The following is a 13017-nucleotide window of genomic DNA, read 5'->3' as shown; positions in this document are numbered from 1 at the left end:
TGCGTTCAGCACGTATATATTTTTTAAAATAATAATATTTCAATAACTTTAAAAATACGTTTAAAAACTTACATTAAATTGAATTAAATAACATTTTAAGGAATGCATACAGATTAATTATAAAAATATTCACTGTGACTTGTGCTGAACGCGCCCACCTTTATTGCCGGTTCACAGAGTTGCCACCCTTGCGTGACTTTTGTTATAGAGACGGCCGCCATTAGAGTTTTGCCGTCGCGTCGCATTGTGAAAAGAGAAGAAAACCTTCTGAAAACAGTGCTAATAGGTAATACTTTCGGTGCCAAATGGAGCAATCCGATTGCGTTCTTCGCGTGCGATTAGCGTGCAGTTGATTTCGGCCGATTTGGCGTGTCTTTGGCCGTTAATTTTGAGTTTGCACCGGGCTGCGCAAAAAAGTGTGCCAAAAGAGGCACTCAAAACGGTAGCTACGATTACATATCGTGGCTATAGCTTCTTTAATGTTGGTAAATACAGTGCATTGACGTGTGTTCCATCTGCAGATTAGGCTGCAGCAGTTGCTGGATATCGCTATTGGATAAAGTTAAGAAAAGGAGCTGCAATATGGCCTCGCCCTCTCCGGCGAACAGTCCCATGCCACCGCCACAGGCGCCCAGTCCGATGGCCCCGCCCTCGCAGAGTCCCGCCCCCTCGCCGCACAGCCCGTATCCGCACCAGCAGCCGGGTCCACTGCAAGGACCTCCGCCACCCGGACATCCCGGTGCCTACGGACATCCCATGCAGCACGGACCACCCGGCCAGGGTCCACCCGGCCATCATATGCCACCGCACCACCAGGGGATGAGTATGTTCTTGAACAACCCACCACCAATCGCCTCAGTCGCACGTAATTATCCGTAGTTTTCTCAAAAGGTCCACACATGGGAATGCAGATGCCGCCGACGGGTCCGAATATGTCCCCCTACCAAACCCACGGAATGCCACCCAATGTAAGTGATCCCCAAGTCTAGCCGTAGGAATCAGAATAGTAAGCCTACTAGATGTCTCAGTTCTCCATTCAAATCTATGCCATTTGGACAAACAGTAGCTCGCTACAAAACATTGAAAATATTTACATCGATACTTTCAATGTTTTTATAATCAGTAATTAGCAAGTTTTTAAAATACTTAATAGGTTTAAAAGATCCTTTAAAATCTACATAGTATTGTAAACGGTAGATTAGGAATTTCTTTAAATTTCTTTATTTACTTTACTTTATATACAGATGTGGAATGGGTACCTAACTATCTAAATTCCATGTTAGACTAACATTTTTCTGCGGGATGTTATATGAAAAAGGTATAAACAATAGATAATTCCCGAAACTTTGTAAATTAGTAAAGACATACTAAATTACCATGTAGGTAATCTGTATATTAATTTCTTTGCCAGCTGAATGCTTAAAATAATTGGTATCATATGGTGTTGTTTTTCAAAGTCTCAAGATGGACTGGCTTTCCCGCCTTTTTAACGTGTATCGTGGAACAGCTGCAGGCGATTAAAGCTGGAATACATCCAAAAGCTCCCCATTGGCAGAGCTTCGAGCGCCAATTGATAGTGCAGCTGACCCCAAGCTTTTTAATTAAGATCGTTGTTGCCTTGTCTAAATTACTTCTGCACCGGCCTTCCTCCCACTGACTCCTCCTCGTCTCCCTTACGCAGCAGGTTTTCGATCTCCTTGCGCAACTTCTCTGTGCCGGCGCAAATCAGATCCGGCTTCATTATGTCGAATGGTCCGCCAAAGGGATGTGTTACCACGCCTCCCGCCTCCTTAACCAGCAGGGAGCCGGCGGCACAATCCCAGGGATACATGTCCTCAATGTAGAAGGCATCCAGATTGCCAGCGGCCACCATGCACAGCTCATCCACCACACAGGAGTAGGCAACAAGTCTGTAGATTTATGGAATATTTTTTAAGGGGTCATTTCTTTTTTAAAAAGCTTTAAAATCTTTTTAATTGTCTTAGAGAATTTGCATGAACAAAAGACAATTAAAGCTTGACTGGTTAATTGTTTAGTACTCAAATACTTTTGTTTTGTTTATTGCACAGATTTTTGACCACTCTTTATATGCGAAGTAGCTCCAAATTAATAAATTATTTACTCACCGTCTGGCATTCAATCCCACATGGTAGATCCTTTTGATGTGCTTGTTGGCCACCGAATGGACGTGCAGCAGGGACACTTCGTAGGCCACATTAGCATCCTTAACGCTCTCGCAGCTGCTCACGTGGATGGGTTTGCCATTGCAGAAGGCGCCTTGGCCCAGTTTCGTTGTGAAGAGCTTTTTCTGGACAGGATTGTTGATTACTCCCACTACGATTTGTTTGTTGATCGCCAAACCGATTGAAACGCAAACGTGCGGAATCTGCTTGATAAAGTTCGAAGTTCCATCGATGGGATCTATGATCCAGGTGGGAGCATCCGTCAGCTCTCCGGACACGTTGTTGTTCTTGGCCGTCTCCTCCTCGCCGATGAACTTGTGATCCGGATATCTGGCCAATATCTTCTCCATGAGAAAGTCCTCGATCTTGTTGTCGTAGTCGGTGACCACGTCGTAGAAATCGCCTTTGATTGAGACGTTTTTACTGGCCATCTCGTAGCCCTCCATCAGGATCTCGCCCGCCTCGATGGCCAGGGGATGGATAAAGTTGTACAACTCCTCGATATCCGCTTGTCTCACTTCTGCCATTGTGCTTCTATGCGTATTTCTTGGGCAAAAAAAACGATCCGTCGCTGCTCAGCTCGCGGTGCCAACTAATCGGAGAGATTGCACCCCACTGGGAGTAGCTCCACGCTCCGGCTGATTTTGTCTAGCTGGCGCTGGAGAAGTGCTTTCTGTTCGGTTACAATTCACTCGTTCTATGATTGTTTGCCTGCCTCGCGTTTTTATGATCGCTGCGACATCGCCCCATAGGGGTGTACTAAAAATTGGCATCTCACCTGGCTGCGTGCCTCTGTTTTATCTCAATTGGTTTGATGTACACAAATAGACATACTCTTTTTTATCTCCACACAGACAGCCAGTCAAATAGTTGTAAAACCCGTTTTTATCAGCATTTTTCGACGCTCTGAGACTTTATTATTGGATGATTTACACATTCGAGCTGCAAGTCATTATACTCGGAGAAACCTTGCAGATATTATGTTAAAATTTATCAGAACTGTATTATAAAGATCAATCATTTGTCTTATTATCTCTGAACTTTGCCTTTATGCTGTTCAAAACCCTTGAATGTTTTGTGAGTAAATAATGATTTTGTTTCGTTTACCTATGGAATTATGAAATATGATTAACAATATTTGTATTGTTTCATACATCCATCATTTCCAATCTATTGAATACAGTTTTTTAGCCTTCATATCTTAAGCTTTATGATTTATTTAAAAGTATAGCCGCTAATTTCGTCGGCTTCTTCTATCAATTGTATTACATTTTTGGCCAATTCTTCAGAGCTGGTGCACACACAGTCGGGTTTCATCACATCGAATCTAGCTCCGCTTGTATGATATACCCTGCCACCGGCTTCCCTGAGGATTACCGCACCGCCAGCCAGATCCCATGGCTTTAGATTCTCCACATGATAGGCGTCACATCTGCCGGCGGCTATGTAGCAGAGCGTGAGAGCTGCGCATCCGAAGCTGCGGGTGCTGATAGCGGAATGCAGTGTAGATGATGGGGAATAGATCAGAGATCTCTGGGTCACTCACCCAGTCGCACTCGAGGCCAGCTTGTAGAGACGCTTCACGTTCTTGTCCCGCCCCTTGGACACGACGATTAGGGAGATCTCATAGCACACCAGTGCTTGGTTTATCTGCAATTGTTTTCGAAAGTGCTTGGTTCACTTTTCTTTATTACCACTGAGGGAGTCTTATCAGCTCCAAATCCCTAAGATAATGCATTATTTCATAACTTTCGCGAAACCTACCTTTTTAGCGTTAGAAACCTCAATGGGTTGTCCATTTAAAAAAGCTCCATGACCTTGCCAAGCTGTATACAACTCATTTGCCGATGGATTGTAAACAATCCCCAGCACCAGCTCTTTGTTAATGGCCAAGCCCACGGAAATACAGCAATGGGGTATCTTCCGCACGTAGTTGTTGGTGCCATCAATGGGATCTATGATCCAAGTGGGGGCATCCGTCAACTCGGGCGGTGTTTTGGCGTTGGCCATAGCTTCTTCGCCTATTATTTTGGATTCCGGAAAGGAATTAAGCAAACCATCTGTTAGAGTGGCTTCAATCTGCTTGTCGTACACGGTGACCAAGTCATAGAATGCTGACTTGACTTCGTAATCGGTTTTTGGTTTCTGGAAACCCTCCAAGAAGAGCGTACCGCACTTCCTGACCAGTTCCACGGATACCTGGTAATATTCTTCAAGTTGTGTCTCGCTGATTTGGTAACTCATGGCTCTTCTATCGACTGATCAGAATAGAAACTAATATTTAATTTAGAAACACAGCTGACATTATGGTAAAGCTTTCTTCGCAAGCTTTTTCAGATAGAGCTCCTGAAGTTCTGAGATACATATACTTATGTACTTAGTTCGTTTTATTGTACTGGAATATCTGTCTGCAATCTCGCGCGCGATTAGAATAGTTTACAAGTGATAAATGTGGATACTGTCTTTGCATACTGAGCCATTAACTGTCTTTACTTAAATGTGTACTCTGTAATCTGACCGGCCTCTTCGATAAGACTAATCACATTCTTGGCCAACTCCGGCGTGGCGGCGCACACGCAATCCGGTTTCATCACGTCGAATTTGGAGCCGCTGGTGTGGCACACAGTGCCGCCGGCTTCGGTCAGGATGATGGCTCCGGCAGCAATGTCCCACGGTTTCAGATCCTCCACATGATAGGCATCGCACTGGCCCGTGGCCACGTAGCACAGGGTCAGGGCGGCACTTCCGAAACACCGGGTTCCCGTGGCATTCGAGGCCATCTTGTACAGTCGCTTCACATTCTTGTCCCTCACTCCGGCGGCGTGGATCAGGGAGATCTCGTAGGCAATCACTGCTTGCTTGATCTGGAAAGGGGAACATTAGTTGTGAGAGAATATATGTGCGTAATTTTGGAGAGCTATTTTTGTTTGGCGGTATACCAAGGAATGATATTGCCATCGGTGCACAGAACAAAATTTTAGCATATTGTATTTTTCCATTCCAAAAAGTTGTTATAACAATTGTATGGCAATTTTGTTATAAAGCGCTTAAAATAAATTATTTTATAAGATTTATCAAATTTCTCAAACACTCCTATCGAAATGCAAATTTAACTTTAGTCAACTTTTTTTTTGCTGTGCACCGATAAACCTGATTGCAGGAATAATGTCATGCACGGTTATTTGTTGAATTTCGTTTATCTGGTTTGACGCTATACATAGTATTGTTGCTCCCGGGTTATATAAGCACTCTCTTACCGTCGTCACTTTGGATGTGTGGATGGGTTCGCCATTCAGATAGGCTCCATGTCCCTTGTAGGCGGAGAACAGTTCATTTGCCGGCGGATTGTAGATAATGCCCACGACCAGCTCCTTGTTGATGGCCAGGCCCACGGAGATGCAGCAGTGCGGAATGCGGTGGATGAAGTTGGTGGTGCCGTCAATGGGATCTATGATCCAAGTGGGCGCATCGGTCAGCTCCGCCTGGCGCTGTGAAGCTGCCGACTCCTCCTCGCCAATGATCAGGGATTCGGGAAAGGCGGCCACCAATCCCTGGGTTAAAATATCCTCGATTTGCTTATCGTACACGGTGACCAGGTCGTAGAAGTCCGCCTTGACCTTGTAGTCCGTCTTGGCCTTCTGGTAGCCCTCCTGCATCAGAGGCCCGCACTGGAGGACCAGTTTGAGGGCCACATCGTAGTACTCCTTGAGCTTGGACTCGCTGACCGCGGAACTCATTGCTATTTCTGTTGGTTTCCGACTGAGCAGCAGAACTATATAGACGCGAGTCAGCTGTGGAATGGTAACGACGCCAGAGGAAAGCTTTCTGCCAAAGCTTTCATTGATGCAATAGAACTTTGGACATTTGGGAGAGCGAGATAGAGTTGCTTACGAACCGTTGTTCCAAGTTTATGGGTGTGATATTACTACACTAGTCAGCCAAGAATCAGAAATTACTATTATTTTTCATATTTAAAAATACGTCAATGCTAAGGAAATTCCTTTCGAAATTTAAGACAATATTTTTTTCTATTAAAAGTGCATTTAAACTGTTGGAAAGATTTTATAGAAAACGTTTTTGATCATCATACCCTATATGATGATCTACTACTATATTTTTTGATATACGAATTTAAGTGTTTAAATGTTAGGATATATCCCACTCTTTCTTCTATTATTACGTATCATACATAGGATATATTTTCTTTATTGAAAAGATGTAAAGCTGTGTTTCCTTGTTATTGTATGATGGTTATTAATGACTATCTTGTGTTTTGTAATTTCATAATTCGTGACTGGATGATTTGAGCTGATATGAGCAGCCAGCGTTTAAATAAGATTTTGTTTTATGTTGATCATTAGACTTTTATTTGTTGACGAAAGCTCTTTGCCTATGGCTCACAAATCTCACTCTCCTCCCACATGCTTCTCCTGATCAGCCTTCCGAATAAGATGCTCTATCTCAGCTCTCAGTGTCTCCGTTCCGGCGCAGATTAGATCTGGCTTCATGATATCGAAGGGTCCACCGTAGGGATGGGTGACAACTCCGCCGGCCTCACGGATGAGCAAATAGCCAGCTGCGCAATCCCAGGGATACATGTCTTCAATATGAAAGGCATCCAAGTTGCCAGCGGCCACCATGCAAAGGGAATCCACCACAGCTGAATATGCCAGGAGTCTAGAAAGGAATCAGAAATTATAAGAGGTGTAGTTTATTATATAGGTTTCCACCTGACCTTCTGGCATTGGATCCCACATGGTAGATTCTTTTGATGTGCTTGTTCCGGATCTTTGGAGCGTGCAGCAAGCAAACCTCGTATGCCACATTAGCATCGTTGAGATGTTCACAGCTGCTCACCTGAATGGGTTTTCCATTGCAAAAGGCACCCTGACCCAATTTTGCGGTATATAACTTATTCTGTGCGGGATTGTTAACTACACCCAGCACGATCTGTTTCTTAATGGACAATCCAATTGAAACCGAGACATGTGGAATTTGTTTGATGAAGTTCGAGGTTCCATCGATGGGATCTATGATCCAAGTTGGAGCATCCGTCAGCTCTTTCGTTACATTGTCGTTCTTGTGTGTATCCTCCTCCCCAATGAACTTGTGATCCAGGTAGCGCGCCAGTATCTTCTCCACGAGAAACTCCTCTATCTGGTTGTCATAGGCAGTGACCACATTGTAGAACTCACCGTCCTTAAGGGCCACCGCCTTGCCAGCATTTTGATAGCCCTCTAGCAGGATTTCCCCAGCTCTCACTGCGAGCGGATAGATAAAGTCGTACAGCTCCTCAATTTGGGACTTACTGGCTGCCATCTCAGTTGCTTGTCCAATCTGCTTATCTACCTATCTGTGTATCTTACAATGCTTTTGCGATATATTGCACCTGTTCCGACTTCGTGTCGAGTGAATAAAGCACTGAGCACAGTCGTTAGAACGAGTTTTCACAGTTCAGTAACTTGGTTCACTGTGTGGCATTCGCTAACTGAGATTCTGGGCGAGTGAGAGCTTTTATTAATTTATTTGCACTTAAAGTCAGCTTTTGTGCAAAATGGATTTTGCAGTACGTATATCAAATATATAAATATATAATATTTACAAAATTCTTATCCTTCTTTATCAACATTTAAATGGCTAGACAATGTTTTAAGCTAGTTTTAAAAGCAGTTTACTATACTTGAAAGTAATTGATGAAATCGTTATTAATGTAAATTTCCTTCTCTTTCAGGCACCCACACAACCCTGCATAGTGTCACCTGGTGGCCCACCTGGCGGCCCGCCACCTCCGGAGCGCTCGAGCCAGGAGAACCTTCACGCCCTTCAACGCGCCATTGATTCAATGGAGGAGAAGGGCCTGCAGGAAGATCCTCGCTACTCCCAGCTGCTGGCAATGCGAGCCACCTCGAAGCATCAGCACCTTAATGGCAATCAGGTTAACTTGTTGCGCACACAGATCACCGCCTATCGGTTGCTGGCACGGAACAAGCCCATATCCATGCAGATGCAGCAGGCGTTGCAGGCCGCACAGCAACAGCCGCCGCCAGGACCTCCAATTGGGCCACCTGGAGCACCAGGCGGACCGCCACCAGGGAGCCAGCATGCAGGACAACCGCCCGTGCCGCCGCAACAACAGCAACAACCGCCACCTTCAGCAGGAACTCCACCCCAGTGCTCCACGCCGCCCGCAAGCAATCCTTATGGACCGCCCGTTCCTGGCCAGAAAATGCAGGTAGCGCCACCACCGCCACACATGCAACAGGGACAGCCATTGCCACCACAACCGCCACAAGTGGGTGGACCCCCGCCTATCCAACAGCAGCAGCCACCTCAGCAGCAGCAACAACAGTCGCAGCCCCCGCCACCGGAGCCACATCAACACCAGTTGCCAAACGGAGGCAAACCCCTGAGTATGGGGCCATCTGGCGGGCAACCACTGATACCTTCATCACCCATGCAGCCACAAGTGAGAGGGACACTGCCAGGAATGCCGCCAGGTAGTCAGGTTCCGCAACCAGGAGGAGGTCCTCAGCGACAGGTTCCACCTGCGGGCATGCCGATGCCCAAACCCAATCGCATTACAACGGTGGCCAAACCCGTCGGTCTGGATCCCATAACATTGCTGCAGGAAAGGGAGAATAGGATAGCAGCCAGGATATCATTGCGCATGCAGGAGTTGCAGCGTCTGCCGGCGACGATGTCCGAGGATCTGCGTCTGCAAGCGGCTATCGAGTTGAGGGCCCTAAGGGTCTTGAACTTCCAGCGACAGCTGCGTATGGAGTTTGTTCAGTGCACGAGACGAGATACCACTTTGGAAACAGCGTTAAACATTAAGCTCTACAAGAGGACCAAGCGGCAGGGCCTGCGGGAGGCACGTGCCACCGAGAAGCTAGAGAAGCAACAGAAGCTAGAGGCTGAGCGTAAGCGTCGCCAAAAGCATCTGGAGTTCTTGGCTGCAGTGCTTCAGCACGGCAAGGATCTGAGGGAGTTCCACAGAAATAATAAGGCCCAGCTTGCAAGGATGAACAAGGCCGTGATGAACCACCACGCCAATGCCGAGCGCGAACAGAAGAAGGAACAAGAGCGCATCGAGAAGGAACGTATGCGACGTCTGATGGCCGAGGATGAGGAGGGTTACCGCAAGCTGATTGATCAAAAGAAGGACAAGAGATTGGCTTTCCTACTGTCGCAGACAGATGAGTATATTAGCAACCTAACTCAGATGGTGAAGCAGCACAAGGACGACCAGATGAAGAAAAAGGAGGAGGAGGGCAAGCGGCTGATACAGTTCAAAAAGGAACTGCTGATGAGCGGAGAGTACATTGGCATTGATGAGGGCAGCATTGTTGCCGATATGCGAGTCCATGTGGTGGAACAGTGCACGGGCAAGAAACTCACCGGCGATGATGCCCCCATGCTGAAGCACTTGCACCGCTGGCTGAATATGCATCCTGGCTGGGATTGGATCGACGACGAGGAGGACAGCTGTGGGAGCAACGACGATCATAAACCTAAGGTGGAGGAGCAACCAACGGCAGCAGAAGATGCCACCGACAAAGCACAGGCGACGGGCAACGATGAGGATCCCAAGGATCTAATAACCAAGGCCAAGGTGGAGGACGATGAGTACAGGACGGAGGAACAGACGTACTACAGCATCGCTCATACCATTCATGAAAAGGTTGTGGAGCAGGCCAGCATCATGGTCAATGGTACGCTCAAGGAATACCAGATCAAAGGTTTGGAGTGGTTGGTTTCGCTGTACAATAACAATCTAAATGGTATTCTGGCCGATGAAATGGGTTTGGGTAAAACCATTCAGACCATTTCGCTGGTAACCTACCTTATGGATCGAAAGAAGGTTATGGGTCCGTACTTGATTATTGTACCACTCTCCACCCTGCCCAATTGGGTGCTGGAATTCGAGAAGTGGGCGCCAGCCGTGGGTGTAGTCAGCTACAAGGGCAGCCCGCAGGGAAGGCGATTGCTGCAAAATCAAATGCGAGCAACAAAGTTCAATGTGCTGTTAACCACATATGAGTACGTGATTAAGGACAAGGCGGTGCTGGCCAAGATCCAGTGGAAATACATGATTATCGACGAGGGTCACCGCATGAAGAACCATCACTGCAAACTCACCCAGGTGCTGAACACCCACTACATTGCCCCATATCGGTTACTTCTCACGGGTACACCTCTGCAAAACAAGCTTCCCGAGTTGTGGGCGCTACTTAATTTCCTGCTGCCCTCGATCTTTAAGTCCTGCTCCACATTCGAACAGTGGTTCAATGCGCCATTTGCCACCACTGGCGAGAAGGTCGAGCTAAACGAGGAGGAGACCATCCTTATCATTCGTCGTTTGCACAAGGTTCTTCGTCCCTTCCTGTTGCGTCGCCTCAAAAAGGAGGTAGAACACCAGCTGCCCGACAAGGTCGAGTACATCATCAAGTGTGACATGTCCGCGCTGCAGCGCGTTCTCTACAAGCACATGCAGAGCAAGGGTGTCCTGCTCACCGACGGATCCGAGAAGGGCAAGCACGGCAAGGGAGGCGCTAAGGCGCTGATGAACACGATCGTTCAGCTGCGCAAGCTGTGCAACCATCCGTTCATGTTCCAGCACATAGAAGAGAAGTACTGCGACCACACTGGCGGTCATGGAGTTGTGTCCGGTAAGTTTACCTTTTTTAATTCTTTGGTTTATTTATATTTACGTTCGTATACTTTTCTTCATATTAAAGGTCCGGATTTGTATCGTGTCTCTGGCAAATTCGAGCTGCTTGATCGCATCCTGCCCAAGCTGAAGGCGACCAACCATCGCGTGCTGCTCTTCTGTCAGATGACCCAATGCATGACCATCATCGAAGACTACCTGGGATGGCGCCAATTCGGCTACCTTCGACTCGATGGTACCACGAAGGCCGAGGATCGTGGCGAACTACTGCGAAAATTCAATGCCAAGGGCTCGGATGTGTTTGTCTTTTTGCTATCCACCCGAGCCGGTGGTTTGGGTCTTAATCTGCAGACCGCCGATACTGTAGTAATCTTCGACTCCGATTGGAATCCCCATCAGGATCTGCAAGCCCAGGATCGTGCCCATCGTATTGGTCAACGTAACGAGGTGCGCGTCCTGCGACTAATGACAGTCAACTCCGTGGAAGAGCGCATCTTGGCTGCAGCCAGGTACAAACTGAACATGGACGAGAAGGTCATCCAGGCTGGTATGTTCGATCAGAAGTCAACGGGTAGCGAGCGACAGCAGTTCCTACAGACGATTCTGCACCAGGATGACAACGAAGAGGAGGAGGAAAATGAGGTGCCCGATGACGAAATGATCAACATGATGATTGCCCGCAGCGAGGAGGAGATTGAAATCTTTAAGCGCATGGATGCAGAGCGCAAGAAGGAGGATGAGGAGATCCATCCGGGTAGGGAACGTCTGATCGATGAGTCCGAGCTACCCGACTGGCTGACAAAGGATGATGACGAGGTAGAGCGTTTCCACTATCAGTACGACGAGGATACCATTCTAGGTGAGTTACACTGCTCGCTGTTACTTAACCATTTTTCTTACGATAACTATTCCGCTTTAGGTCGAGGCTCCCGGCAGCGAAAGGAAGTAGACTACACCGATAGTTTGACTGAAAAGGAGTGGCTGAAAGCCATCGACGATGGCGCTGAGTTCGACGAGGAAGAGGAGGAAGACGATTCGAAACGCAAGCGACGAAAGCGCAAGAATAGGAAGGAAGAGTCCGACGATGATTCGTTGATACTAAAACGGCGACGACGCCAAAATCTGGACAAGCGGTCCAAGAAGCAGATGCACAAAATTATGAGTGCGGTTATCAAGCACAACCAAGATGGACGAACCCTGTCCGAACCGTTCATGAAGTTGCCTTCGCGGCAGCGGTTGCCCGACTACTACGAGATCATTAAGCGGCCAGTTGACATTAAGAAAATCCTGCAGCGCATTGAGGACTGCAAGTATGCCGATCTCAACGAGCTGGAGAAGGACTTTATGCAGCTATGCCAGAATGCACAGATCTACAACGAAGAGGCCTCCCTGATCTACCTGGACTCGATTGCCCTGCAAAAGGTATTCGTTGGGGCCAGGCAGAGGATAACAGCTGCAGCGGATGCAGCCGCAGTGGCAGCCGGAGATAACACGGGTGAAGCGCACGGCAATGGAGGTTCGGATAATTCGGACAACGACGACGACGATGGCGGCGATGACGGCTCCGACGACGAGGAGATTGCGACCACTTCAGCGGCGGCTGTCAAAATGAAGCTCAAACTGAACAAATCTCTGGCTAGTGCGCCCGCTACGCCCACGCAATCATCGTCGAATGTGAGCAGCGGAGCGGCTACCACATCCAAGAAGCAGACGCGTCGCAAGCGCTCCCAGAAGAAGTACACTATTTCAGACGACGACGACGATGACATGGACTAGCTACCGTTGGGAGTGATCTTCAAGCGCGGATCGTCGGATGTCGAAGGCATGGGCAATTGATTATTAATTAGTTTAAGTTTTACTTTCAAGGACGATGCTTACCAAAACCCTAGCGTTCGGGTTTTTTTAACCATCTAACCTATCATGCTATCAATTTTATCTATACATCTTTCCTAGTTGTATGTAGGTTCTCGATTAAGTTTACTATTCAATTATTTTCGCACACACCATTTATTTCTCCCAATTCTATTGATTGTATAATTATGTGCTTTAAAATAAATGCATACCTAACATAAAGTAAATCGAAAAACTTGATATTTACGGACGGCGGATTGCTTCTTGAAAGATTGTTCAACCTAGACTAGGCTGGGACTAGTAACAAAGTTC

General features: G+C 47.2%; 5 protein-coding genes across 8 annotated transcripts; 1 reads left to right on the top strand and 4 right to left on the bottom strand.

Annotated features, from left to right (window-relative positions):
* Nucleotides 1-139: 139 nt before the first annotated feature.
* LOC6738219 (ATP-dependent helicase brm) lies at nucleotides 140-12932 on the top strand. Of its 4 annotated transcripts, none has more exons than XM_039293122.2 (6): nucleotides 140-286; nucleotides 522-823; nucleotides 892-968; nucleotides 7915-10852; nucleotides 10922-11713; nucleotides 11774-12932. In XM_039293122.2, exons 2-6 carry the CDS (start codon nucleotides 583-585, stop codon nucleotides 12628-12630), a joined length of 4905 nt encoding a protein of 1634 aa, XP_039149056.1. In that variant the 5' UTR covers nucleotides 140-286; nucleotides 522-582; the 3' UTR covers nucleotides 12631-12932. The 4 variants fall into 4 exon arrangements, with proteins under 4 accessions (XP_039149056.1, XP_039149054.1, XP_039149055.1 ...); XM_039293120.2 differs by having other exon boundaries at nucleotides 880-968; XM_039293121.2 differs by having other exon boundaries at nucleotides 159-286; nucleotides 527-823; nucleotides 880-968.
* LOC6738223 (inositol monophosphatase 3) lies at nucleotides 1199-2974 on the bottom strand. The gene is made up of 2 exons (XM_002084999.4): nucleotides 2127-2974; nucleotides 1199-1910 (listed from the first exon to the last, which is right to left on the bottom strand). Exons 1-2 carry the CDS (start codon nucleotides 2708-2710, stop codon nucleotides 1628-1630), a joined length of 867 nt encoding a protein of 288 aa, XP_002085035.1. The 5' UTR covers nucleotides 2711-2974; the 3' UTR covers nucleotides 1199-1627.
* Nucleotides 3165-4433, bottom strand: LOC6738222 (inositol monophosphatase 2). The gene is made up of 3 exons (XM_002084998.4): nucleotides 3948-4433; nucleotides 3730-3833; nucleotides 3165-3669 (listed from the first exon to the last, which is right to left on the bottom strand). Exons 1-3 carry the CDS (start codon nucleotides 4425-4427, stop codon nucleotides 3399-3401), a joined length of 855 nt encoding a protein of 284 aa, XP_002085034.1. The 5' UTR covers nucleotides 4428-4433; the 3' UTR covers nucleotides 3165-3398.
* On the bottom strand, nucleotides 4550-6004 carry LOC6738221 (inositol monophosphatase 2). The gene is made up of 2 exons (XM_002084997.4): nucleotides 5441-6004; nucleotides 4550-5047 (listed from the first exon to the last, which is right to left on the bottom strand). The coding sequence occupies exons 1-2, from the start codon at nucleotides 5918-5920 to the stop codon at nucleotides 4673-4675; spliced, it is 855 nt and encodes a 284-aa protein (XP_002085033.1). The 5' UTR covers nucleotides 5921-6004; the 3' UTR covers nucleotides 4550-4672.
* On the bottom strand, nucleotides 6511-7654 carry LOC6738220 (inositol monophosphatase 1). The gene is made up of 2 exons (XM_002084996.4): nucleotides 6919-7654; nucleotides 6511-6860 (listed from the first exon to the last, which is right to left on the bottom strand). The coding sequence occupies exons 1-2, from the start codon at nucleotides 7500-7502 to the stop codon at nucleotides 6590-6592; spliced, it is 855 nt and encodes a 284-aa protein (XP_002085032.1). The 5' UTR covers nucleotides 7503-7654; the 3' UTR covers nucleotides 6511-6589.
* Nucleotides 12933-13017: the final 85 nt, after the last annotated feature.

The sequence above is a fragment of the Drosophila simulans genome, chromosome 3L, assembly GCF_016746395.2.
Source record: "Drosophila simulans strain w501 chromosome 3L, Prin_Dsim_3.1, whole genome shotgun sequence".
Lineage (NCBI taxonomy): Eukaryota > Metazoa > Arthropoda > Insecta > Diptera > Drosophilidae > Drosophila > Drosophila simulans.
The sequence above is the reverse complement of the archived record's forward strand: the minus strand, read 5'-3'. Positions and strand labels throughout refer to the sequence as shown.

Coding starts and splice junctions, on each gene's coding strand:
- LOC6738219 (XM_039293120.2), top strand. CDS start 583: ATGGCCTCGCCCTCTCCGGCGAACAGTCCCATGCCACCGCCACAGGCG. Junction 824..879: donor ACCGCACCACCAGGGGATGA/GTATGTTCTTGA, acceptor AATTATCCGTAG/TTTTCTCAAAAGGTCCACAC. Junction 969..7,914: donor CCCACGGAATGCCACCCAAT/GTAAGTGATCCC, acceptor CTTCTCTTTCAG/GCACCCACACAACCCTGCAT.
- LOC6738223 (XM_002084999.4), bottom strand. CDS start 2,710: ATGGCAGAAGTGAGACAAGCGGATATCGAGGAGTTGTACAACTTTATC. Junction 1,911..2,126: donor GTGGGATTGAATGCCAGACG/GTGAGTAAATAA, acceptor ATAAATCTACAG/ACTTGTTGCCTACTCCTGTG.
- LOC6738222 (XM_002084998.4), bottom strand. CDS start 4,427: ATGAGTTACCAAATCAGCGAGACACAACTTGAAGAATATTACCAGGTA. Junction 3,834..3,947: donor AGGTTTCTAACGCTAAAAAG/GTAGGTTTCGCG, acceptor AAACAATTGCAG/ATAAACCAAGCACTGGTGTG. Junction 3,670..3,729: donor CTGGCCTCGAGTGCGACTGG/GTGAGTGACCCA, acceptor TTCCGCTATCAG/CACCCGCAGCTTCGGATGCG.
- LOC6738221 (XM_002084997.4), bottom strand. CDS start 5,920: ATGAGTTCCGCGGTCAGCGAGTCCAAGCTCAAGGAGTACTACGATGTG. Junction 5,048..5,440: donor ACACATCCAAAGTGACGACG/GTAAGAGAGTGC, acceptor TCCCCTTTCCAG/ATCAAGCAAGCAGTGATTGC.
- LOC6738220 (XM_002084996.4), bottom strand. CDS start 7,502: ATGGCAGCCAGTAAGTCCCAAATTGAGGAGCTGTACGACTTTATCTAT. Junction 6,861..6,918: donor GTGGGATCCAATGCCAGAAG/GTCAGGTGGAAA, acceptor ATTCCTTTCTAG/ACTCCTGGCATATTCAGCTG.